The sequence below is a fragment of the Neolamprologus brichardi genome, unplaced genomic scaffold (genome assembly GCF_056152115.1).
Source record: "Neolamprologus brichardi isolate AB-2024 unplaced genomic scaffold, ASM5615211v1 NODE_ptg000048l+_length_227364_cov_1, whole genome shotgun sequence".
Classification (NCBI taxonomy): domain Eukaryota; kingdom Metazoa; phylum Chordata; class Actinopteri; order Cichliformes; family Cichlidae; genus Neolamprologus; species Neolamprologus brichardi.
The window spans coordinates 170,402-197,389 of NW_028270044.1; the positions used below are offsets into that span (position 1 = coordinate 170,402).

Here is a 26,988-nt window from a genome sequence, read left to right on the forward strand (position 1 = left end):
ATTAAGAAGCTTGAGAAACAGAACATCGAGGTCAGTGTTCAAACATTAGGCTGTTTGAGGAACACGTTGGGGGAAAACAACAGAAAAAGACAAACATTTCTTACCACTGGTAAGTAGCTGACTAAAAACTGAGCAACATGCTTAATCACCACCTGCATTACAGAGAAAATGTGTTTTAGAAAAAGAGAACAGGAGGAACTAGAAGAATTGTAAAGTGCACACATAAGAAGCCATACTGGGAAATTGTCTTCTCTGCGTTTTCCAAAGAAGACAGTCCCAAAGCCTCCTTCACCCAGCTTATCCTTCTCTTCGTATTTTTCTTCAAAGTCCTCTACAGAGAGACAAAACAAATTGAATTTAACAGGTAAAGGAGACTTTACTCACCTAGATATTTACGCACACCCACAGCACGTGGTGTGGTAAAGGTCGGCCAAGATTTTGACCACATGTCAGAAACTGGATCAAAATTGGACTAAACTCACTTGAACTCTGACTTTGTCTGCACTTAGAACTATCACAAGACATTAAAACAAAACATCGGGCATTGATGACATCACAGGAATCTAACATTCTAATCTATGCAAACTGTCTCCATGGCTACATAATATCAAATTAAATCATAGCAAAGGAGTAAAAAGCAGGATCAGTCTTAGGGTGTATGTTACATGTTTGCCAGTTTGGATGAGTGAGTGCAATACTTCATCGGCCTGTGTTGTAGCAACCTGTTGAACCTGCTGAGAAACTTTTCTTTGTCCACTCTGCCCCAAACTTCACATGCTCCATAAAAGTCGAGGCCCAGAGACCTCTGCATAGTTATTAGCATTAGGTTATCAGTATCATCTGATATATATGACATTTACAGTACAGTACTCACACATGACATAGGAGGAATAAATATGAACTTTTTGACATAAATTTGATCATATGAAATTGGATTTTTTTTAAATATGAAACTTTTTCCTTCCGTCATACTTCAGAAATATAATATATTAAGTTTTGAACATTTTAAAACATTTAGGTTTGCTCGTTGCATTTATAAGATCCTACATGGACGTGCTCCACAATCATTGGTCAGTCATGTTATCAGTGGAAAACAAACCTGATCCTCTACTAGAGGCGATTGTGCAATACCTTTTAGACATAACACTCAGCAAACAGTTATTATCAGTTAAAGTCAGTGAGATTTGGAGTGATACATGACACATGACGGAATAAGACACGCAGACTTAGCATGACGAACCGACGAGGAACACGTACACTGTGAATACATACAGAGGGAAAAAAGGACTAGAGATGAGACATGGACGTAACTAAACACAAACAGAACATGATGGCTGGAGGGGAAAACACACGTGACAGAAGGAATGGGTCACAAGGGCAAAACATGTAAACGAGAGGAGGAGACGGGAGAAAAAGACATTACTGAAATACATGAAGGGCCAGGGCTGGGGCAGCCAACCAGTCACAGACAAACAGCCACATTTTTTACTGTGTCACCGCAAAGAGCCACATCATACACCTGGGCACACATGAACATCACCCATCCCTTCCTCTGTCCTGCGTTCAGTTTAGGGTATCAAGCTCAGGACCCTAACCCCATCAGGCCGGGGTCTTTGTGTGGAGTCTGCATGTTCTCTCCAGCTTCCTCCCACAGTCTAAAGACATGCAGTCAGTGGGGATTGGTGTGAATGGTTGTCTGTGTGTTAGCCCTGCCACGGGCTGGCGACCTGTCCAGGGTTGACCCCGCCTCTCGCACTATGACAGCTGTGATAGGCTCCAGCCCCCCACGACCCTGATAAGTGGAAGAAGGTGGACGGACTTTGATGACCTCACTGGACGCCAGGCAACTTCTGAATGGATTGTTAACACTGGGCCACTCTACATGCCTGTTTCCAGTTATCGTGTTTACAGACACAGTGACACCAACGCTACCAAACACAGAAGCTGCTTGGCAGAAGTTATGTCACATTATTGTAACTGAGAAACGTCACAGCATTGCTCACAATGTGAGGGCGGGGCTGCAATAACCCTGCTGTGCTTTCTAATGTTTCATATTAAGACTAATCTGTGTTGACCTTTCTCTGATTATTGTTTCATAATGAAGAAAGGTCAGATATTACCAAACACATATGAAAAACTCATCTAAACAACATGTAGTGTAAAAATAAATGTCTTGGAGACAGCAGCTAATCAGATATTTCAATTGTCGGGTTTGGATTCAGCACATTAAAATAATAAGAAACAGCACTTTATATGTGAAACAGTCGACTTCTGAAAAGTCCAGCAGAGTAAGACAAGCAGGTGAACAGCAGCAGTATATCATGAAGCCTTTTATGGGCATGTTGGATGACAACAGCCATTTTTATGTTTCCTGTTCTTGTATAATTTACCAAGAAACAGTTGCACAAATGAACCAGAGAAACCCACACAGTGTTTTGAAATTGAGCTGCAAACATGTTTTCTTTTATTAGCACGTCAAGCTTCACCCTGAAGACGAGCACGAGCTGCGTCTGCTCACAGAGACTCGGAGATGTGATTGAAAGCAGCTGAAGGATGGTTTTGGTTTATTTTTTTACAAATGAGATGTTTTTCTAATTCCCCATGTAACTTTGCACTGTCCACCGCTGTAACAAAACAAATTTCCCACGTGTGGGACTAATAAAGGTTTTCTTATCTTATGTAATTTGACATATTTTGTTGTTTTGTGTGTGTGTTTGTCTGTGTGAAGTTTTGATGTGTATCTGAAAAACACAATTTTGAAAACACTGGAAAACCTCAAGACATTTTTTCCTTGACTTTCTATGCAAACAAAAATTCCCACCAAGGCTTTTCAGTGTGAAATTTAGTGTGTATAGAAAATACCTGTGCCAGGTTGTCACCATCTAGTGGTGAACATGGCCTTACCACTACATCAGGTGAGTTTTTCACTGTGCACAGTGACACAAAACTCATTTAACAACACAAACTATTTAAAAATGCATTTTAAAATGACGTAGGCAGATCAAGGCAATGTTACAGTTTCAGTAAGAACTGAAGTTTATTGTAATCCTTCAATTATGCAGGGCGTCACACTAACACAGTTGTTTATGTTCAGTATAGCTCTGTTATTATCAATTGGATTCAAAACGCGACCAGTTTGATGTCTTAAACTAAACTGGCATTAAAGTTTCAATGAACTAAAGTGGTCCCCCTGAGTCAGCACCAGTGGCGGTCCTAGCCTGTTTGGCACCCCGGGCGAACACTCCCTCTGGCGCCCTCCACACACACACACACACACACCTATACGGGTTTCTATGTATTGCAAGGACACTTTTTCCAAACCAGCCCAGGTGGTGGACTATGGGGACACCACTTTCCGCTTGCCCCTGAGAGATGCTGAATACGTCAAAAAATCTGTTTTGAGCCACAGAGCACAGATCTCACTTCAAAGTTCCTATACACGCAACACAACTAGAGATATAAGAACCTGTTTTTTTGCAACCTTATCAGGACATAGATAATTAGGTGAGAAGCCCCGCCTATGAAAATATTAGACATTTTAACACCCAGCAGGATTTGTAAGGACACTGGCTATACAACACACATACCTGTCACCAAAGTATATTATAGGGCCAAAAATGAATAAGTGGGACATGGCTAAACTCAAACACTACTACTGCATATTAAAATTAATAGTTAACAAAACGTGGTCTTATGACAAAAATCGAACATCACAAAACACAAAGACCTGAATTTGAGAACTAGCTCAATGCAATTTGCAAAGACAAACCTTATTCTTAGATTTGTATTGGAGCCATCACATATTTATAATGTGAATTCCCTATAGTCTTTATGAAATGTCTAATGCTCAAGTCAAAGCAATACAGGGATAAGAGTTCCAAAGGTAACTTTTCAACCATGAATTTACAGGTCTTCTCTGTTAAAGGCTAGCAATTAAAGGTTAGATTTCCTAGTTGGTATATTATGCATTTACATTAAGCACATATCTTCCTTAATTTGAGTTATACAACTGCTGATGAGAATTTGCTTTTAGGAACTTTTCCCCTCAGTATAAGAAAGCCTCACTGAAAGACAAATATTCAGTTCCAAAAGAAAAGGTTCCAGGGTTGTGTATCTTCAGAGTTCTTGAATTGGTAATAAGATACATGCTCAAGCACAGAAAAGGTGCTTTTCACATATCATGTTCCCTTTAAGTACGGTCTTTAGAGACAAAAAAAAATTATATATATATATATATATATATATATATATATATATATATAATAATAGCCAATCTGATGGTGAATACTCAAGTTTATTTCAACAAGAACACGTGCTTTTTGCAAACATGACATATATGTCAAACATCTGTGTATATATTTTTGTAACTTGATTAATCGTTTAGCGGCTGTTCCTTTTTTTTAGAGTTATGCCGCGGTTCCTGACGAAGTCTCTCACATTTTGAACAGAGCGACTGTCTAATACAGGACGTTCAGCATTTTTACACTGTTTGATTTCTGTCACAGTGGCTAGTTTCCCATTTGCAATGTGCCCACGGAAATGTCTCATGACTGCTGCAATCTCTTTGGGAGACCATGGACATTTTTGTCTCCTTCGAGGATTTTCCCCTTCTGCGCCATTTCCAGGGAATGCTACAAGGGGGAGAGAAAATAAGATCAGCTTACTTTTGATTTGTTAATTATTAAGTTATTATAAAGTTACTCTTCAAGAACAATATGGATGTAAACATCAAATCCATTTCATGGTACACATATCAAAAAGAAGTCCAGGCATTAACCACAGCATTTTTTCACTTGGTTTAAATAGCTGTGGGGCTTTAGATTTACACGGGGGTTTGGCTTTTTGCCATGTTAGATAAATACAGTGTCTTAAAAGCTATATTCTGATTAGAAGATCTAGCTCGTTCTTTCCCGCAAAAACATTAACTCAAAGAAAACTATTAAAGATAGAACTTCTAACTATGTGAATGCCACGGGACACCCAATTACAAAGTGACATTAGTTCCCATCCAGTTTCATCATGTCCTCCTTTATTGTCCTCTACTTCCAATCATGCAGAATCCAGGTTCAACCCATTACTTCAGCTTTGTCCTCTGATCTTTTCACTTAGTTTGTCAAGCAAATTATTCCTCATTTCCACCACTCTTATTCTCATGTGATTTTGTACTGTAACAGTAGCCCAGTTCAGACCTGGCATTATGACAAGTTCTGGGTGATCAGATACAACCAGCATTAATGAAAACTCTAAAGATATCCAGGATACTTTGAGGACTCATTCAAGATCCAGTGATGTAAGGCACACATTTGTTTCCATTCCTCTGAAAGTCAAAACAATCTGTTCCGAAGACAATGTAGGACAGTCTACTCTGATGTCATACTCAGCAAAACAAGATGACTCACATGAAACCTCTTTCTCATTTGATAAAAACCGTGAAACATGGGAGATTAAAAAACATTTGAGTCAGAAATAACTCGTGCAAAAAAATATTAGTTTAAAGATGTACACATTTACAGAATCACCAACACTGACAATAAACTCTCATATTGTCTCTTAAAATAAAAATAAAAAGATTTCAATCAAAAGGTGATCTAACATGCCAATGTAGTTTTCATATATGGTTTAAAAAGCAAGATAAGCAGTTTCCCATCTTTGTTTTCGAATAGTTATGAACATTTGAACTGTTAATCAGGCTTTTGAAGATGATTAATGGTAAGTATTAATATGCAATATTAGTATTTAAGCTGAGTTTACTGGAGCTTTAAGTGAGCCAACTTTCAAGTCGATGTGTACTGTAAACCTATGCAGACAGATCAGTATTTAAGGCTTTACTCTCACCATCCACTGGAGCACAACTTGGGCGTCATCAAGATATTACAAAATAGAGCAAAGACACAGCGGCCAGGGAAGCACAAGAACATGACATCAAGAAGGCCCCGAGTAAATGAGGTTATCCCAGCTGGACTTTTGTCAAACCTGGGAAGGCACCTAAAGAACGCTCCAGCCAATCCAGGAGCGAAGAAGGACAAGAACAGCTGATACGGATTTTCTTAAAAGATAACGTCTCTGTGGCTTTCAAATCCCAAAACTGAAATAAGAACCAAAATAAGAAAAGTATTCTAATGTTGAACCTGAGAAGAAAATTCCTCATGCCAACTTTAAGGTCATACTGGATATTAGTCATGAACTATGCAATGTTTGTAAAATTCTGGCATGTCATATTGACCAAACTTTCATATCAGATCTTGTCAAACACTGTTACAGAGATAACCATTTGCTAGTCTGTTGTTCAAAGAATCTGTTCAAAGGTGTCTTGATATTTTAAAATATTTTATTCTTGTGGTACCTCGTGATGTGCCTTCTCCAGCCGAGTCCACATCTGTAAATAGAAAAGTAAAACAAAAATATCACAAACAACATGAGTGGCTTGGTAATCATGGAAGAGCCATCAATATGCAGGGTGGTGGATAGTTATACCGTTTGAGGTGTTTGGAGGTTCCTCTACAGGTGGCATAGTACTCCTCCCTATAGTACAAGGAGTATTTTAGCTCAATATAGCAGTCACATTTTCTGTTCCTGTTTAGACTTTCCTTTAACACGAAAATAATTTTCACTAACAAGGAGAGAGGCACCCATAAATACAAGTAATCCTCAGGTCCATAGCTCAGTCCTAAAATGACTGAAGAAGTTTAAAGTTACATTGACCATTTCTTCAGCTGGCATATCAGTGAATTGTCATGATATATCTGCAGTACCAGTTAAAACTTTGGACACACCTGTTTATTCATTCTGAATTTGAATAAGCATTGTGTCTTTTCAAAGTAATCTTAACTGCATTTCCCAAAACTAGAAAGCATTTTACTAGAAATAAAACATAAAAGCCATCCACACAGATGAAAGACATCAAAAAGCTTGTCAAACACTGTTACAGAGATAACCATTTGCTAGTCTGTTGTTCAAATAATCTGTTCAAAGGTGTCTTGATATTTTAAAATATTTTATTCTTGTGGTACCTCGTGATGTGCCTTCTCCAGCCGAGTCCACATCTGTAAATAGAAAAGTAAAACAAAAATATCACAAACAACATGAGTGGCTTGGTAATCATGGAAGAGCCATCAATATGCAGGGTGGTGGATAGTTATACCGTTTGAGGTGTTTGGAGGTTCCTCTACAGGTGGCATAGTACTCCTCCCTATAGTACAAGGAGTATTTTAGCTCAATATAGCAGTCACATTTTCTGTTCCTGTTTAGACTTTCCTTTAACACGAAAATAATTTTCACTAACAAGGAGAGAGGCACCCATAAATACAAGTAATCCTCAGGTCCATAGCTCAGTCCTAAAATGACTGAAGAAGTTTAAAGTTACATTGACCATTTCTTCAGCTGGCATATCAGTGAATTGTCATGATATATCTGCAGTACCAGTTAAAACTTTGGACACACCTGTTTATTCATTCTGAATTTGAATAAGCATTGTGTCTTTTCAAAGTAATCTTAACTGCATTTCCCAAAACTAGAAAGCATTTTACTAGAAATAAAACATAAAAGCCATCTACAAAGATGAAAGACATCAAAAATCCCGTCAAACACTGTTACAGAGATAACCATTTGCTAGTCTGTTGTTCAAAGATGTCTTGATATTTTAAAATATTTTATTCTTGTGGTACCTTGTGATGTGCCTTCTCCAGCCGAGTCCACATCTATAAATAGATAAGTAAAACAAAAATATCACAAACAACACGAGTGGCTTGGTAATTATGGAAGAGCCATCAATATGTAGGGTGATGGATAGTTATACCGTTTGAGGTGTTTGGAGGTTCCTCTACAGGTGGCATAGTACTCCTCCCTGTAGTACAATGAGTATTTTAGCTTAATATAGCAGTCACATTTTCTGTTCCTGTTTAGACTTTCCTTTAACACGACAATGATTTTCACTAACAAGGAGAGAGGCACCCATAAATACAAGTAATCCTCAGGTCCATAGCTCAGTCCTAAAATGACTGAGGAAGTTTAAAGTTACATTGACCATTTGTTCAGCTGGCATATCAGTGAATTGTCATGATATATCTGCAGTACCAGTTAAAACTTTGGACACACCTATTTTACTAGAAATAAAACATAAAAGCCATCCACACAGATGAAAGACATCAAAAAGCTTGTCAAACACTGTTACAGAGATAACCATTTGCTAGTCTGTTGTTCAAATAATCTGTTCAAAGGTGTCTTGATATTTTAAAATATTTTATTCTTGTGGTACCTCGTGATGTGCCTTCTCCAGCCGAGTCCACATCTGTAAATAGAAAAGTAAAACAAAAATATCACAAACAATATGAGTGGCTTGGTAATCATGGAAGAGCCATCAATATGTAGGGTGATGGATAGTTATACCGTTTGAGGTGTTTGAAGGTTCCTCTACAGGTGGCATAGTACTCCTCCCTATAGTACAAGGAGTATTTTAGCTCAATATAGCAGTCACATTTTCTGTTCCTGTTTAGACTTTCCTTTAACAAGACAATGATTTTCACTAACAAGGAGAGAGGCATCCATAAATACAAGTAATCCTCAGGTCCATAGCTCAGTCCTAAAATGACTGAGGTCGCCAGTCTCCCACAGGACTAACACAGAGAAAAACAACTATATGCAATCACATTCACATCAATGGGCAATTTAGAGTGACCAATTAACCTAACCCCAGTTTCTTTGGACTGTGCGAGGAAGCTGAAGTATGCCGAGAGAACCCACGCAAACATGGAGAAAACAACTCCATGTTTGCGGACCCTGGACCAATGAACTCAGGACCGTCTTGCTGTGAGGCAACAGTGCTAACCACTATGCTAACGTCCCGCCTTATCGACTGGGCAGCCAAGTCCAATAAGTGCACTTGCTGGGGTTAGGATAAGCGGAAGAGATGTTCTCGGCATACCTTGTAAAAATGTAAACACAATACTCCAACAGTCCAGTTATAAGACAATCATCATCAGTGGGCACACTGTAGGAAGTGGGTAATACTGTCAGAGGTCCCTGGAGGTACCTCAACAAATTGCCTAGTTCCCTTTTCTGTAGTTGAATAGTGTAGCTCAATATTAATGCTCTGTTGCGTTGTGGTTGATTCATTTACACACATCTCTGGCTAGATATCTGTAGCATCACAACACAAAACTATCAATGTAAGTACTATTACATTTTTTGTACTGATCTGGTTAGACCTTTCTTTAGTGACATTATTTGACAGACATCAATCTTTATGACTATGTCAAGAATAGCTTAAGCAGTGTATTAACCTCAGCCCAAAACAAATTAAGACATTTTCAATACTTAAGACTTACAGTGCACATATAATCCTTACTACTACCTTTTAAATAACTGTGTATACCTGAAACATCTCACAATATTGCATTCAACTGAATACTACATAAATATGAGTTGTTTGTTGGTGCATTTACCCATTTTTGTTTGTGCTGGTGGGTATTCTTTGTCAGCCTCGCCGTCTTCACTCTCACCAGAGTCTGTCAAGTCTAGGTTATCTGACAAAAAAATATGTTAAGCAGCATCTTGATGCATTCTCAATCATCCAGGTAAGTAAATCTCCAAGAGTTGATTCTGTTCATCTGGACATAGCGTTTTGTGGGAAAAACGTTTCGTCACTCATCCAAGTGACTTCTTCAGTCTCAGCTTACTGCAGGTTTCCCCAATCTTATAAACAGTACATTTGCATAATGACTGAAACCAGCCCACTGAAGGAACAATGGGCTGGGAGGTCAGTTCCTTAATCTTAATTATGCAAATTCTCATGACCATTGATCAACAACCACTGACCAAAACCCACTGATCAAAGACCACTGATCAATAGCCATGAGTACCATACACAGAGAGTTGGGGAATGGCTGCAATCACAGCACTGTAAGATGGCCTTAGGCCCCCTCCTTGATTATGAATCGAGGCATTCTGAATGCATCAAGACGTTTTAACCCACTTTGGCAAGGACGGCCTGAAGCTTGTACGTCAGTATGAGCAAACAGCACGTAAGATGGTGGATTACAGGAACCACCTGAGATTCAGCCTCAGATGCAGACAAAACCGGATTACTCCTAAAAGTCTGCAAATGAGCTCTTCGTTAAAGGCTTCCGGGCAACAAAAATCCTCCAGAAGGCACAGCATCAGTTGCTTAATGAACGGGTGAGGCAAACAAATTTTACCATGGACATGCTAAAATCTCAAGAGGAGCGGATCCAACAGAGACTGACAATGCTTCTAGATGAGAATACTCTTAAAAAGGTGTTTGACTTTACTGAGAAGGCTCGTCTAGCACAGCACAAGAAGTCTAAGACCAGGCAACAAAGGAAGTTTGACTTACTTGTTGTACGTCGGAAACCACGGCAAAATACGGAGAGTGTCCTCAGTGACCAGAAGAGACAAGGATGCGACACAGAGGATGTGGACAAGTGGGTGAAGAATTTGTCTGACAGACAGCTCACCGAAACAGAGAAAAACATCCTTGCTCAAGGGCTGAATTTTGCTGTCACACCGGGACAAATCCCGCTAGTGGAGCTGATCACAGCCACAGAAACAGCAATTCGTAACAACAATATTGCAGAAATGGAAGCATAGCAACTACAGACGAAAGTTTTGGCCTGTCTCAGCAATGCAAAGCCCCCAGCATCCAAAATCACCATGGAGAGGAAGGTGCTCCACCTGGAGACTCTGTTGTCCTGCTGGGAGACTTCAATGCTCACGTGGGTAACGACAGCAAGACTTGGAGGGGCGTGATTGGGAGGAACGGCCTCCCTGATCTGAACCCGAGCGGTGTTTTGTTATTGGACTTCTGTGCAAATCACAGTTTGGCCATAACAAACACCTTGTTCGAACATAAGAGTGTCCACAAGTGCACGTGGCACCAGGACGCTCTAGGCCGCAGATCGATGATTGATTTTGTAATCGTATCACCAGACCTGCGAACATATGTTCTGGACACTCAGGTAAAGAGAGGGGCTGAGCTGTCAACTGATCACCACCTGGTGGTGAGTTGGATCAGGTGGCAGGAGAGGACGCTGGACAGAACCGGTGCACCTAAACGCTAGGGGTGCAACGATACTCGTATCGATATTGAACCGTTTGATACAGTGCTTTCGGTTCGGTACGCATATGTATCGAACAATACAACATTTTTAATTTATTTTATCAACTTCCCTTCTGACGATGCTGTCTGTGTTGAGCGCTCAGTGGATCTGCGCTCGACAGTGCAGCCTAGGCGGAGTAGTCGAACGCAGATTCACTGAGCGCAGGGCAAGCTAGCGAGACAGAAGCTAAGCTCGTTGCAACATGGCAAATTGAACCTCCCCCACCCTCATTCAGATCTGGCGTTTGGAACTATTTTGGTTTTCATGTGAAGTATGACCCTGAAGGTAAGCGCGTCATGGATTAAAGTAAAACAGTATGTTGGATGTGCCAGCAATGCTCAATTACATGGGTGGGAACTAGTGTGTTAGCGCAGTTAGCTCGTTGTGTTGGCCGTCCAGCCCCACGCACAAGGCAATCCGCAGTAGCTCGTTAACGGAGGTGTTGTGTCGTTAACCTCATTTCAGATTAACGCTGACAGCACTAGTGGGAACACAACGAATATGACTGCACATTTACTCCGACATCATCCTAGTGCAAAGACAAGTGGAAGCAGACAAAAACAACAAGCACGCATGCTACAAACTTTACCCGAGTCATTTAGACAGCCGTTAGCACATGATTCTCCTTATGGGGACCTGATATATTTAATATGGTGCTGAGAATATAGCCCAGAAGAAGCGTATAGTATAGCTTTTATTTTGGAAAGAGCCATTTCTCTGTAATAAACTCTCTTTTCCAAAGATGAGTGATTCCTCAATCAGATACAGGGCTCGCAAAATATATGTCAATGCTTTTGCATTCTTTCGGAAATGTAGCTGGGTAATTATGTCATTGGCATCGGTGAGCCACTGTCAATATGTGACATATTGAAATTGCGTTTGAATTTGCGCTTGTTTTTTGCTTTCACTTTGCAATCGTGCGAACTGCGTATAGAGAGCGACAGCACTGATTGGTGAGTGATGATAATTTGCGCACCAATTCCTCTGACATCTTATCAATCGTTAGCTTACTATGCAAACATGACAAGTGAAATCTCCCGCAGCAAGCTTAAACATGTGAGAGGTTGATCGCGCAGAGAATCGCTGAGCGTTATGTGAGTGCATGTGTAAAAGCAGCAGGATATATATTTTAGTTCTGCTGAGCCAAATAAGACAGGTCAGCGTGAAGAAGTGACAGCCAAACAAAGCTTACCACAAAACGGAAAAGTTATGACAAATCAGACTATAAGGCAAAAAGAAAGTGCAGCTTTATGGTTTCATGGACAAAAGAATTTCTGTGGCTGCAATATGACGAGCTAAATAACCAGGGCTGCACATAAGTGGTCCGCAGGTGCGCATTCGCTGTCAAAATAAAAAACGCGCACAAGATAAGAAGTTGCAACGCGTGTTTGCGTACATAGGATTTTCTGGAGGAGGACAGACATTTGTTTAGAACTCTTAAAGATGTTGAAGAAGCAAAATCCTTTAAGCAATTACTTTGGTGTTCCTTCACCTCCAAAGAAATGGAGTCTAAACCACAAAAGAAGCGCGTATTCTCAGAAAAGTGGTTGCAGGAGGTGAGCTGGCTTCAAACAAATGATGAACGCACAGAGATGTGGTGCAGAATGTGCCGTGAAAATTTAATAAATGACAAATTAATAAAAAGGCATGAACATTTTTTTTGTATCGAAAAAATATCGAACCGTGACACCAAAGTATCGAACTGAACCGAACCGTGAATTTTGTGTATCGTTGCACCCCTACTAAACGCGTAGTGAGGGTGTGCTGGGAACGTCTAGCAGAGGCCCCAGTCCGCAAGATCTTCAACGCACACCTCCGGCAGAGCTTCAACAGCATTCCGAGGGAGACTGGGGACATTGAGTCCGAATGGACCATGATCAGCGTCTCCATTGCCGAAGCTGCTGCATTGAGCTGCGGCCGCAAGGTGGTTGGTGCCTGCCGTGGTGGTAATCACCTAACCAAATGGTGCACACCAGAGGTGAAAGGAGCCACCAGGCTGAAGAAGGAGTCCTATCAGGCTTGGTTAGCCTGTGGGACTCCGGAGGCAGTCGACAGGTATCGACAGGCCAAGCGGAATGCGGCTCGGGCAGTGGCTGAAGCAAAAACTCGGGTGTGGGAGGAGTTCGGGGAGGCCATGGAAAAAGACTTTCGGACTGCCTCGAAGAGATTCTGGCAAATCGTCAGGCGTCTCAGGAGGGGAATGCGGTGCTCTACCTGCGCTGTGTATAGTGCTGGCAGAGCGCTGCTGACGTCGACTGAGAAAATTGTCAGGCAGTGGAAGGAATACTTCGAGGACATCCTTAATCCCACTGACACGTCTTCCGAGGAGGAAGCAGAGTCTGGGGATGAGGGGAATGACCTACCAATTTCCGGCGGCGAGGTCACTGAGGCAGTTAAACAACTCCTTGGTGGCAGAGCCCCTGGTGTTGATGTGGTCCGCCCCGAGTTCCTGAAGGCTCTGGACGTTGTAGGGCTGTCCTGGTTGACACGCCTCTACAATGTTGCGTGGAGATCAGGGGCAGTACCCCTGGACTGGCAGACCGGGGTGGTGGTCCCCATCTTTAAGAAGGGAGACCGGAGGGTGTGTTCCAACTACAGGGGGCTCACACTCCTCAGCCTCCCTAGGAAAGTCTATGCCAGGGTGCTGGAAAGGAGAGTTCGTCTGCTAGTCGAACCTCGGACACAGGAGGAACAATGCGGTTTTCGTCCTGGTCGCAGAACACTGGACCAGCTCTTTATCCTCTCAAGGATACTTGAGGGTGCATGGGAGTTTGCCCAACCAGTCTACATGTGTTTTGTGGACTTGGAGAAGGCATTCGACCGTGTCCCTCAGGGTGTCCTGTGGGAGGTGTTGCGGGAGTATGGTGTATCAGGCCGATTATTACGGGCCATTCGATCCCTATACAACCGTTGCCAGAGCTTGGTTCGCGTTGCCGGCAGTAAGTCGGACTCGTTCCCGGTGGGTGATGGGCTCCGCCAGGGCTGCCCTTTGTCACCGGTTTTGTTCATAATTCTTATGGACAGGATTTCTAGGCGCAGCCAAGAAGTGGAGGGCTTTCACTTTGGTGGCCTCAGAATCTCAAGTCTGCTTTTTGCGGATGATGTGGTTCTGTTGGCTTCATCGGGTGAGGGCCTCCAGCTCGCAATGGAACGGTTCGCAGCCGAGGGTGAAGCAGCGGGAATGAGGATCAGCACCTCCAAATCTGAGGCCATGGTTCTCAGCCGGAAAAGGGTGGAGTGCCCACTCCGGGTCGGGGATGAGTTCCTGCCCCAAGTGGAGGAGTTCAAGTATCTCGGGGTCTTGTTCACGAGTGATGGGAGAAGGGAGCCGGAGATTGACAGACGGATTGGGGCTGCGGCTGCAGTGATGCGGACGCTTCACCGGTCCGTCGTGGTGAAGAGGGTGACCGAAAGAACGAGATTGCGGACACAAGCAGCAGAAATGAGCTTCCTCCGAAGGGTGGCTGGCCTCTCCCTCAGATATAGGGTGAGAAGTTCGGCCATCCGGGAGGGGCTCAGAGTAGAGCCGCTGCTGCTCCACATTGAAAGGAGCCAGCTGAGGTGGTACGGGCATCTGACAAGGATGCCTCCTGGGCGCCTCCTGGGCGCCTCCTGGGCGAGGTGTTCCGGGCATGTCCCACCGGGAGGAGGCCCCGGGGCAGGCCAGGACACGCTGGAGAGATTATATCTCTCGGCTGGCCTGGGGACGCCTTGGTGTTCCCCCGGATAAGCTGGAGGAGGTGGCTGGGGAGAGGGAGGTCTGGGCCTCTGCTTAGGCTGCTGCCCCTGCGACCCGGCCTCGGATAAAGCGGATGAAGATGGATGGATGGACGGGTGAGAGATGTCATTACGGAGGCAGATGAAACCATGGTCTTGTACGACGTTACATCTCTCTTCACTTGCATCCCAGTCACGGAAGCATTGAAGGTAGTCCGTAAGAGATTATGACACCAACCTCAGCAACAGGACCACTCTCAGCATCGACCAAGTGTGTTTGCTTTTGGAACTGTGTCTTCATTCCACCTACTTCACATACAAGGGTCAGTTCTACAGGCAGAAACATGGGTGTGCCATGGGCTCCCCAGTTTCACCCATCGTGGCCAATTTGTACATGGAAGAAGTGGAAAAGAGGGCTTTGCTATCCTACCCTGGAACACAACCAATCCATTGGTTCAGGTATGTGGATGACACCTGGGTGAAAATCAAATCTCAGGACGTACCACAATTCACGGATCACATTAACTCTGTGGACCGACACATGAAATTCACCAGGGAGGCTATGAAAAGTGGCAGGTTAGCTTTCTTAGACTGAGATTTCCATCAGTAATGGGGGACATCTAAAAGCTGACGTGTACCGTAAACCTACACATACGGATCAGTATTTAAGGTTTGACTCTCATCATCCACTGGAGCACAAACTGGGTGTCATTAGGAGCGAACACCATCCCCACTGACACAGCGGCCAAGGAGGCAGAAGAACATCACATCAGGAAGGCCCTGAGTAAATGTGGTTATCCCAGCTGGACTTTTGTCAAAGCTGGGACGGCTCCTAAAGAAAGCTCCAGCCAATCCAGGAGAGAAGGACAACTGCTGCCCAAACGAAAACCTGTAGTGATCCCATATGTGTCAGGAGTATCGGAGCAGTTGAGACGCATTTTATCTAAACACTGGGTCTCTGTGGCTTTCAAACCCCAAAACACTGTGCCAAAAACTAGTCCACCCCAAGGATCGGGTCCCCCGACACAAACAGAGTAAAATAGTGTACGCTGTTAAGTGCCAGGAGGATTGCCAGGATTTATACATCGGGGAAACCAAACAACCTCTGGCGAAGCGCATGGCACAACACAGAAGAGCTCTCTGTGAATGGTATTCATGGCCATTGATCAGTGGTCTTTGATCAGTGGGTTTTGGTCAGTGGTTGCTGATCAATGGTCGTGAGAATTTGCATAATTAAGATTAAGGACTGACCTCCAAGCCCATTGTTCCTTCAGTGGGCTGGTTTCAGTCATTATGCAAATGTACTGTTTATAAGATTGAAACCTGCAGTCAGCTGAGACTGAAGAAGTCACTTGGATGAGTGACGAAACATTTCTCCCACAAAACACTATGTCCAGATGAACAGAATCAACTTCAGCTATGTCCAGATGAACAGAATCAACTTCAGCTATGTCCAGATGAACAGAATCAACTTTTTGGAGATGTTAAACAGCAGGTACAAACATTCCTTGTTTCTCTTAACAGCTTTAATGTAAAAGTAAGGTTATTAAATATATTGTGTTAAGAACACTCAAAAGCTTAAAAACTAGACACCTTAAAATACTATCTACTTAGAAATACCTTCAATTTCAATCTCTTCCAATGTTTTGCCTTGGAGATTTCCAAGGGTCCCTTTCTCCATGGCAAGTAGTAGTTTTGATATTTTTGCCAGCTGGGTTGTAGCCTCTGGAAGTCTGTAAAATTCTCTGTGGACACGGATATCATGGCCTAGAAAGTCAGCAACTTGGTCAAGCTCGTGATTTTTTAGGTTCAAGACGTGTGACAAAGTTGCAACATGCTTGCGTAGCTGTGTTGACCTAAGGAGTTCAGGACTTTGTGCACGACAGTCATTTGCATAAATCCTGAGACAGTCCTGTCCTCTGTAAGGAGTCAAACAGTTGGGTCTTGCAAAGAGGAAGGGGTTTTCTTCCGGGACTCCACACTCTAGTCTTCTGCTTATGAGCTGCGTTAGGGCTTCAACCATGTCTGGTGATAACAGTACAGCAACCTGCTCATCAACTTCAAAGGAGGACGATGCCATGGGCACAGCAGCTTGAGAACGGTCAGGGTGCTCTGAAACCTTGTGCAAGCAAACACAAAAGTACATTAACATCCATTCAACACAGATATGTTGAGACTATACAATACAGTTATGAAGGTACACTGGTTATTGACATAAATGAGGTAAATGTAATGAAGTAATATTGAGTGAAAATTAATTCTCCAGTGTGAACCAACATGACTCTCGGCAGTATCCACACACAGTCCTCATAATAATGTACCTGAAAGCTTCATACACTGCAGGGTCTCTGTTACACACAGACTTGAGAGCCCATCTTTCAATAGACTTACGCATCCAAAACACACACAGTCCTCATAATGTAGGTATCTTACATTAACCAACACTATAGGACTTGTGTCTAACACCCTCACTATCAACATCCAAACAACTCGGCTGTGTTCTTGTTGCAATAATAACAACACCAGAAAATTAGTCACCTGCTTATCAACTTCAAAGGAGGACGATGCCATGGGCACAGCAGCTTGAGGACGGCCAGGGTGCTCTGAAACCTTGTGCAAGCAAACACAAAAGTACATTAACATCCATTCAACACAGATACGTTGAGACTATACAATACAATTATGAAGGTACACTGGTTATTGACATAAATGAGGTAAATGTAATGAATTAATATTGAGTGAAAATTAATTCTCCAGTGTGAACCAACATGACACTCGGCAGTATCCACACACAGTCCTCATAATAATGTACCTGAAAGCTTCATACACTGCAGGGTCTCTGTTACACACAGACTTGAGAGCCCATCGTTCAATAGACTTATGCATCCAAAACACACACAGTCCTCATAATGTAGGTATCTTACATTAACCAACACTATAGGACTTGTGTCTAACACCCTCACTATCAACATCCACACAACTCGGCTGTGTTCTTGTTGCAATAATAACACCACCAGAAAATTAGTCACCTGCTCATCAACTTCAAAGGAGGACGATGCCATGGGCACAGCTGCTTGAAGACGGCCAGGGTGCTCTGAAACCTTGTTCAAGCAAACACAAAAGTACATTAACATCCATTCAACACAGATACGTTGAGACTATACAATACAGTTATGAAGGTACACTGGTTATTGACATAAATGAGGTAAATGTAATGAATTAATATTGAGTGAAAATTAATTCTCCAGTGTGAACCAACATGACACTCGGCAGTATCCACACACAGTCCTCATAATGTAGGTATCTTACATTAACCAACACTATAGGACTTGTGTCTAACACCCTCACTATCAACATCCAAACAACTCGGCTGTGTTCTTGTTGCAATAATAACACCACCAGAAAATTAGTCACCTGCTCATCAACTTCAAAGGAGGACGATGCCATGGGCACAGCTGCTTGAGAACGGTCAGGGTGCTCTGAAACCTTGTGCAAGCAAACACAAAAGTACATTAACATCCATTCAACACAGATACGTTGAGACTATACAATACAATTATGAAGGTACACTGGTTATTGACATAAATGAGGTAAATGTAATGAAGTAATATTGAGTGAAAATTAATTCTCCAGTGTGAACCAACATGACTCTCGGCAGTATCCACACACAGTCCTCATAATAATGTACCTGAAAGCTTCATACACTGCAGGGTCTCTGTTACACACAGACTTGAGAGCCCATCTTTCAATAGACTTACGCATCCAAAACACACACAGTCCTCATAATGTAGGTATCTTACATTAACCAACACTATAGGACTTGTGTCTAACACCCTCACTATCAACATCCACACAACTCGGCTGTGTTCTTGTTGCAATAATAACAACACCAGAAAATTAGTCACCTGCTCATCAACTTCAAAGGAGGACGATGCCATGGGCACAGCAGCTTGAGAACGGTCAGGGTGCTCCGAAACCTTGTGCAAGCAAACACAAAAGTACATTAACATCCATTCAACACAGATACGTTGAGACTATACAATACAGTTATGAAGGTACACTGGTTATTGACATAAATGAGGTAAATGTAATGAATTAATATTGAGTGAAAATTAATTCTCCAGTGTGAACCAACATGACACTCGGCAGTATCCACACACAGTCCTCATAATAATGTACCTGAAAGCTTCATACACTGCAGGGTCTCTGTTACACACAGACTTGAGAGCCCATCTTTCAATAGACTTACGCATCCAAAACACACACAGTCCTCATAATGTAGGTATCTTACATTAACCAACACTATAGGACTTGTGTCTAACACCCTCACTATCAACATCCACACAACTCGGCTGTGTTCTTGTTGCAATAATAACAACACCAGAAAATTAGTCACCTGCTCATCAACTTCAAAGGAGGACGATGCCATGGGCACAGCTGCTTCAGGACGGCCAGGGTGCTCTGAAACCTTGTGCAAGCAAACACAAAAGTACATTAACATCCATTCAACACAGATACGTTGAGACTATACAATACAGTTATGAAGGTACACTGGTTATTGACATAAATGAGGTAAATGTAATGAATTAATATTGAGTGAAAATTAATTCTCCAGTGTGAACCAACATGACACTCGGCAGTATCCACACACAGTCCTCATAATGTAGGTATCTTACATTAACCAACACTATAGGACTTGTGTCTAACACCCTCACTATCAACATCCAAACAACTCGGCTGTGTTCTTGTTGCAATAATAACACCACCAGAAAATTAGTCACCTGCTCATCAACTTCAAAGGAGGACGATGCCATGGGCACAGCTGCTTGAGGACGGTCAGGGTGCTCTGAAACCTTGTGCAAGCAAACACAAAAGTACATTAACATCCATTCAACACAGATACGTTGAGACTATACAATACAATTATGAAGGTACACTGGTTATTGACATAAATGAGGTAAATGTAATGAAGTAATATTGAGTGAAAATTAATTCTCCAGTGTGAACCAACATGACTCTCGGCAGTATCCACACACAGTCCTCATAATAATGTACCTGAAAGCTTCATACACTGCAGGGTCTCTGTTACACACAGACTTGAGAGCCCATATTTCAATAGACTTACGCATCCAAAACACACACAGTCCTCATAATGTAGGTATCTTACATTAACCAACACTATAGGACTTGTGTCTAAAACCCTCACTATCAACATCCAAACAACTCGGCTGTGTTCTTGTCGCAATAATAACAACACCAGAAAATTAGTCACCTGCTCATCAACTTCAAAGGAGGACGATGCCATGGGCACAGCAGCTTGAGGACGGCCAGGGTGCTCTGAAACCTTGTGCAAGCAAACACAAAAGTACATTAACATCCATTCAACACAGATACGTTGAGACTATACAATACAGTTATGAAGGTACACTGGTTATTGACATAAATGAGGTAAATGTAATGAATTAATATTGAGTGAAAATTAATTCTCCAGTGTGAACCAACATGACACTCGGCAGTATCCACACACAGTCCTCATAATGTAGGTATCTTACATTAACCAACAATATAGGACTTGTGTCTAACACCCTCACTATCAACATCCAAACAACTCGGCTGTGTTCTTGTTGCAATAATAACACCACCAGAAAATTAGTCACCTGCTCATCAACTTCAAAGGAGGACGATGCCATGGGCACAGCAGCTTGAGAACGGTCAGGGTGCTCTGAAACCTTGTGCAAGCAAACACAAAAGTACATTAACATCCATTCAACACAGATACGTTGAGACTATACAATACAATTATGAAGGTACACTGGTTATTGACATAAATGAGGTAAATGTAATGAATTAATATTGAGTGAAAATTAATTCTCCAGTGTGAACCAACATGACACTCGGCAGTATCCACACACAGTCCTCATAATAATGTACCTGAAAGCTTCATACACTGCAGGGTCTCTGTTACACACAGACTTGAGAGCCCATCTTTCAATAGACTTACGCATCCAAAACACACACAGTCCTCATAATGTAGGTATCTTACATTAACCAACACTATAGGACTTGTGTCTAACACCCTCACTATCAACATCCACACAACTCGGCTGTGTTCTTGTTGCAATAATAACAACACCAGAAAATTAGTCACCTGCTCATCAACTTCAAAGGAGGACGATGCCATGGGCACAGCAGCTTGAGGACGGCCAGGGTGCTCTGAAACCTTGTGCAAGCAAACACAAAAGTACATTAACATCCATTCAACACAGATACGTTGAGACTATACAATACAGTTATGAAGGTACACTGGTTATTGACATAAATGAGGTAAATGTAATGAATTAATATTGAGTGAAAATTAATTCTCCAGTGTGAACCAACATGACACTCGGCAGTATCCACACACAGTCCTCATAATGTAGGTATCTTACATTAACCAACACTATAGGACTTGTGTCTAACACCCTCACTATCAACATCCAAACAACTCGGCTGTGTTCTTGTTGCAATAATAACAACACCAGAAAATTAGTCACCTGCTCATCAACTTCAAAGGAGGACGATGCCATGGGCACAGCAGCTTGAGGACGGCCAGGGTGCTCTGAAACCTTGTGCAAGCAAACACAAAAGTACATTAACATCCATTCAACACAGATACGTTGAGACTATACAATACAGTTATGAAGGTACACTGGTTATTGACATAAATGAGGTAAATGTAATGAATTAATATTGAGTGAAAATTAATTCTCCAGTGTGAACCAACATGACACTCGGCAGTATCCACACACAGTCCTCATAATGTAGGTATCTTACATTAACCAACACTATAGGACTTGTGTCTAACACCCTCACTATCAACATCCAAACAACTCGGCTGTGTTCTTGTTGCAATAATAACACCACCAGAAAATTAGTCACCTGCTCATCAACTTCAAAGGAGGACGATGCCATGGGCACAGCTGCTTGAGAACGGTCAGGGTGCTCTGAAACCTTGTGCAAGCAAACACAAAAGTACATTAACATCCATTCAACACAGATACGTTGAGACTATACAATGCAATTATGAAGGTACACTGGTTATTGACATAAATGAGGTAAATGTAATGAAGTAATATTGAGTGAAAATTAATTCTCCAGTGTGAACCAACATGACTCTCGGCAGTATCCACACACAGTCCTCATAATAATGTACCTGAAAGCTTCATACACTGCAGGGTCTCTGTTACACACAGACTTGAGAGCCCATCTTTCAATAGACTTACGCATCCAAAACACACACAGTCCTCATAATGTAGGTATCTTACATTAACCAACACTATAGGACTTGTGTCTAACACCCTCACTATCAACATCCACACAACTCGGCTGTGTTCTTGTTGCAATAATAACAACACCAGAAAATTAGTCACCTGCTCATCAACTTCAAAGGAGGACGATGCCATGGGCACAGCAGCTTGAGGACGGCCAGGGTGCTCTGAAACCTTGTGCAAGCAAACACAAAAGTACATTAACATCCATTCAACACAGATACGTTGAGACTATACAATACAGTTATGAAGGTACACTGGTTATTGACATAAATGAGGTAAATGTAATGAATTAATATTGAGTGAAAATTAATTCTCCAGTGTGAACCAACATGACACTCGGCAGTATCCACACACAGTCCTCATAATGTAGGTATCTTACATTAACCAACACTATAGGACTTGTGTCTAACACCCTCACTATCAACATCCAAACAACTCGGCTGTGTTCTTGTTGCAATAATAACACCACCAGAAAATTAGTCACCTGCTCATCAACTTCAAAGGAGGACGATGCCATGGGCACAGCAGCTTGAGAACGGTCAGGGTGCTCCGAAACCTTGTGCAAGCAAACACAAAAGTACATTAACATCCATTCAACACAGATAAGTTGAGACTATACAATACTACACTACACTACGGTAAATGTAAATATAATATGTACCTTTACTCTCCATGGCCAGTCAGAGTCACCGTAGTTGTATGTTATTGCTTCCCCCGGCTTGATGTCTTTTATGGCAAATAAACAGAGATGAGGCTTTCCATTTACTGTGATTGTCCTCATTTTGCTGTTTGGGCTCACGTGATCGTCATTCACCAGTCTGCCCAAGGAGCCATCCTCTCTGGCTGCATCAATGCTGAGATAACAAAAAATGTAAGACACAAAATTACACAAGGTTTATAAAAAGGCTGAACAATTTGATTACATTTTTAATTATATGGATTTGTAACAAGCTAGCAGTTTGTCTTAATGTGGTCGTCACAACTTTTGCAAAAAGTAGGCTGAAAAATGAATTATTTTAATTTACATACCACAATTGTTGTCCATTGTACCTGAATTCAAAAAGAAAAACCTTTAAGGCGTCATGGTACAATCTTGTTCTGTTTTCATATTCCTTCTTGGTTACAACGTCTCCGCGATATTCCAGAAGGAAGTCTCCTTTGTTATAGTTGCACCTACTAAACACTCCTCGACCTTACAAAGAAAATAGAAAATGTCAACATGGGTCTACTACAATGGTTAAACTTATGACTGTGCCAAAAATCCTCAACAAGTATCCTAGTACCTCACCTTTTACTGAATTTATGAATTTCACTTCAAATCCATCTTTGTCCTGCCCCAAAGATGAAAATTTTACTGCTTCATCTTTTGGTTTAATTTTTGCTCTCGGGGGCCTCATTGCAATACACTGTCTCAGAAAAAGAAAAAAAAATAGTACAATTTATTTAATATTTCAGGAAAATAGTTGATAATGAAAACTGATCTTTCACAGGAGGTGTCTTTAACCCTCTGGAGTCAATGGTATAATCGGCTGTTTTTGACTACTTTTGATTTAATTGTTTTATCGGCTCATGTTCATTTATCCACCACAATAGGAAATGAGATTGTTGGGTTTTTCTCTGTATCTATGAAGCGCCTTGAGGCGACTTTTGTTGTGATTTGGCGCTATATAAATAAAATTGAATTGAGAGGCAATAATGTATCTATGTTTTGTTTTTTAAGAAAATACCGTTTTTATATTTTCCTGCACTAAACTTGACGACAGTTTTCAGGAAAAAGCGTAAATTGTGTATCATAACTCTGGTTTTACTTGGCCTATCAACACATTTTTAAAAACTGTTATATACGCATGTTGCTGATACACCGTAAATTGGTCATATAATCTGCACTCCAGAGAGTTAAATGTTAGCTACCTCGGTTATCTGAAATGTCTCATTAATAGCGTGTCACCTATATTTCAGCGTTGCTTAAAATCTGGAGACAGTGGGATGGATGAATAAATAATAACATCTCAGTAATTTCAAATGTTACAGTTTAACTAAAAAGGTGTGTGTTAGACTAGGTATTTAACCTTGACTAATTAAATACACAACCGCGTGTCATCAAAAAAGCTAGCTTTAGCATGAGAATTACATTGAAATACAAAACTCAATCAAGGAATATACACCAAAGAAAAATCTCAACAAAACTAAATCTGACCAGTTGCTGGGCTACAAAGCTGGCAAAATTCGAAAGTTTAAAGTTTAAAGTTACCTGTTGGCTTCTCCACACCAGCGTCGGTGTCGGTACTCCTCAACTCGAAGTCACGAAGTGAGGGGGAGGGGTGAAAAACAGCTCATTGGCTAAAAAGTGGTCAGGTGATGAGAGTTCTGACTTTTTTATGGAATTTCAGTGAAACATTTACAGTGACGAAGGACTGAGTTTTATTGCATTTGTTTGTTTATAGGAAATTCCTCTTTTAAAAAGTATTTAGTTATTTATTTGAGGCAAAGGTACACTACAAGGGAATACATGTTTCATCACACACCACCAGCCGAGGTCCACCACTGAAGCAATGGTTTTACACTTGCATCTGCATATGTTAAACAAATCTGAGATTCAACCAACAACATAGTGTGACATATTTTAGATCCTTATGTTAAACCAGCATGTATCAAGATGTGGCTTTCTTCGGAAAAATGTATTTAATTATTATATTTTTGTTCTGATCTTTTGTTTGAAGATACAGAAGGTGCATCCTGAAACCAATGAATTTATCACTAGCAATTATGGACAGTTTGAGAAACCAAACATTGTTTTGTTTAGCAGTACAGAATAAATGAGATCATATGATATGACTAAAAAAATCTGAAACTAATAAATCCTATGGAAATTATACAGTGTAAAATTGGCTCTGTTTACAATATAGAACAAGCAGAACAAAACCTTAAAGAAACATGCCATTTTCCTGCATTAGTTATTAGTTATAACAACAAACTTGACAGATTAAATGCAAAACATGTATGTTAGGTTGAATAGATATGATAATTTGATAGTAGTTATTGAGTGAGTAGTTGTTTGGCTGTGTGTTATAGACAGGGGTGCACATAACTGGTACGCAGGTACGAATGCGTGACAAAAATTAGGAATGCGTAGTGACACTTTGCGTACTTGACTGTCTCATTTAATCTTACATGTGTTGCTTGTCACCAGCTAAATGTCCAAAAATACAACAGACATTAAGCAGCTTCTTTGGTGTGCCACCACTAGCTAAGAAACACCAACCAGAGCCAGAGAAAAGACTTTTTTCAGAAAAGTGGCTCCAAGATGTGCCGTGGCTTGAAGCTAACAATCACATCCACATCTAGCAGACAAATCAGGTGTGTTTTTTAAAGGCTCAAAGAATTTTAACCATCCTTTATTTGACAAACATGAAAAAAAGTAAGGTGTCACGGTTCTGGGTCATTTTGACCCAGCATTTTGAGTTCTTGTGTTTTGGTTTAATTTTGGATTGTATTCTGATTCTTGTGCTTTGTTGATTATTAGTAGAATTCTATGTTTTTGTTTATTCTTGTTAAGGGATTAGTTCTTAGGTTTTGTGTCTCATGTTTAGTGTAGATTTGTTCTGGTGCCCTCCTGTAGGTTTAGTTTAGTGTCTAGTCTGCATCTTTGTGTAGTTGTTTCTTGTTTCCTGTTTTATTGTGAAGGTCCGTGTCTAATGTGAGTGTATTCAGTTTAGCTTCCCTTGTCTCGTCTCGTCAATTACTTCCAGTTGTGTTCCCCACCTGTGTGTATTTAAGTCGTGTCTTCTCGTGTGCTGGTCGCTGGTCTGTCTGTGTTTCAACCGTGTTCACCCTGCTGTCCAACTTCAGGTTCAACTGCTCACCTTCCTTCATGTTCGTGTTCATGTTTGCTGTTCAGTAGTTTAGTTTGTCCCAGTATAGATTAGTTTTGTTTCCGTTTTGCCATTTCCACCTTGTGCTTTATTTTTTCAATAAATCTCCTTCGCATCTACGAGTACCTGCGCTTGGATCCTCATTTAATTCCTCCACATGTCTCATCCCGTTCGCTGTGACATTACTGACCAGCCACATTATGGATCCATCGGCATTTGCCCCACCCAAGGAACTTCAGGAGGTCATAATCGACTCTGCTTCCAGGTTGGTCAACCTATGGCTAGAGCATGAGGGAGAGTGAGCTGCTCTGCGCTGTGGAAGCCAGGCTACAGCAGCTCATTTCCGGCCACCCCTGGCTATTGGACTAACTGCACCCGCTCATTCAGGATTTCATTCTCCACAAACTTCATCTTCACCCTCCCCCACTCAGTCTGCAGCCCCGCCTGCAGCTCAAGTCTGCAGCCCCGCTGCCTGCAGCTCGGTCTGCAGCCCTGCTGCCTTTAGCTCAGTTGCCAACTCCACCACCATTATCATCTCAACCATTACTTCAGTCGCCCTCAGTTCAGTCTGCTGCCCAGCTGCCCTGAGTTCAGTCTGCCATTCAGTCTCCTGTGTTGCCGCTAGCTCAGCCAGTAGCACGGCTGGGGGTTCTGGAGAGCCCCGCCAGTGTCACGTCTCGTCAGCTGGGGGTTCAGGAGAGCCTAGTCAGCGTCACGCCTCGTCAGCTGCACGGTCCGAGGAGCCCGTCCGGCATCACGTCTCGTTAGCTGGGGGTCCCGGAGGACCCAGCCAGCATATCCTCGTGTCCGCTGACGGCTCTAGGGAGTCCGTTCAGCCACCACCTGCAACTTACACACCATCGCCTGCAGCGTCACCACCTGCAGCTGCCACGCTGCCGTCTGGTTCCGTGGCTGCCACGCTGCCGTCTGGTCCCTCCTCGTCTGGTCCCTCCTCGTCTGGTCCCTCCTCGTCTG

At 41.9% G+C, this 26,988-nt stretch overlaps 1 protein-coding gene across 1 annotated transcript; it reads right to left on the reverse strand.

The window, feature by feature from the left end:
• Nucleotides 1-4,284: 4,284 nt before the first annotated feature.
• LOC148095919 (uncharacterized) lies at nucleotides 4,285-25,326 on the reverse strand. The gene is made up of 10 exons (XM_087837036.1): nucleotides 23,430-25,326; nucleotides 23,171-23,333; nucleotides 22,803-22,995; nucleotides 22,626-22,697; nucleotides 21,750-21,821; nucleotides 16,452-16,950; nucleotides 9,441-9,521; nucleotides 7,796-7,843; nucleotides 7,665-7,697; nucleotides 4,285-4,631 (listed from the first exon to the last, which is right to left on the reverse strand). Exons 1-10 carry the CDS (start codon nucleotides 23,536-23,538, stop codon nucleotides 4,381-4,383), a joined length of 1,521 nt encoding a protein of 506 aa, XP_087693162.1. The 5' UTR covers nucleotides 23,539-25,326; the 3' UTR covers nucleotides 4,285-4,380.
• Nucleotides 25,327-26,988: the final 1,662 nt, after the last annotated feature.

What these genes read in the sequence shown, in the direction of transcription:
- LOC148095919 (XM_087837036.1), bottom strand. Translation starts at nt 23,538, where the DNA reads ATGAGGCCCCCGAGAGCAAAAATTAAACCAAAAGATGAAGCAGTAAAA. An exon ending in TACAATGGACAACAATTGTG is followed by an intron (nt 22,996 to 23,170) that starts GTATGTAAATTA and finishes TTGTTATCTCAG; the next exon opens with CATTGATGCAGCCAGAGAGG. An exon ending in ACCTCCAAACACCTCAAACG is followed by an intron (nt 7,698 to 7,795) that starts GTATAACTATCC and finishes ATCTATTTATAG; the next exon opens with ATGTGGACTCGGCTGGAGAA.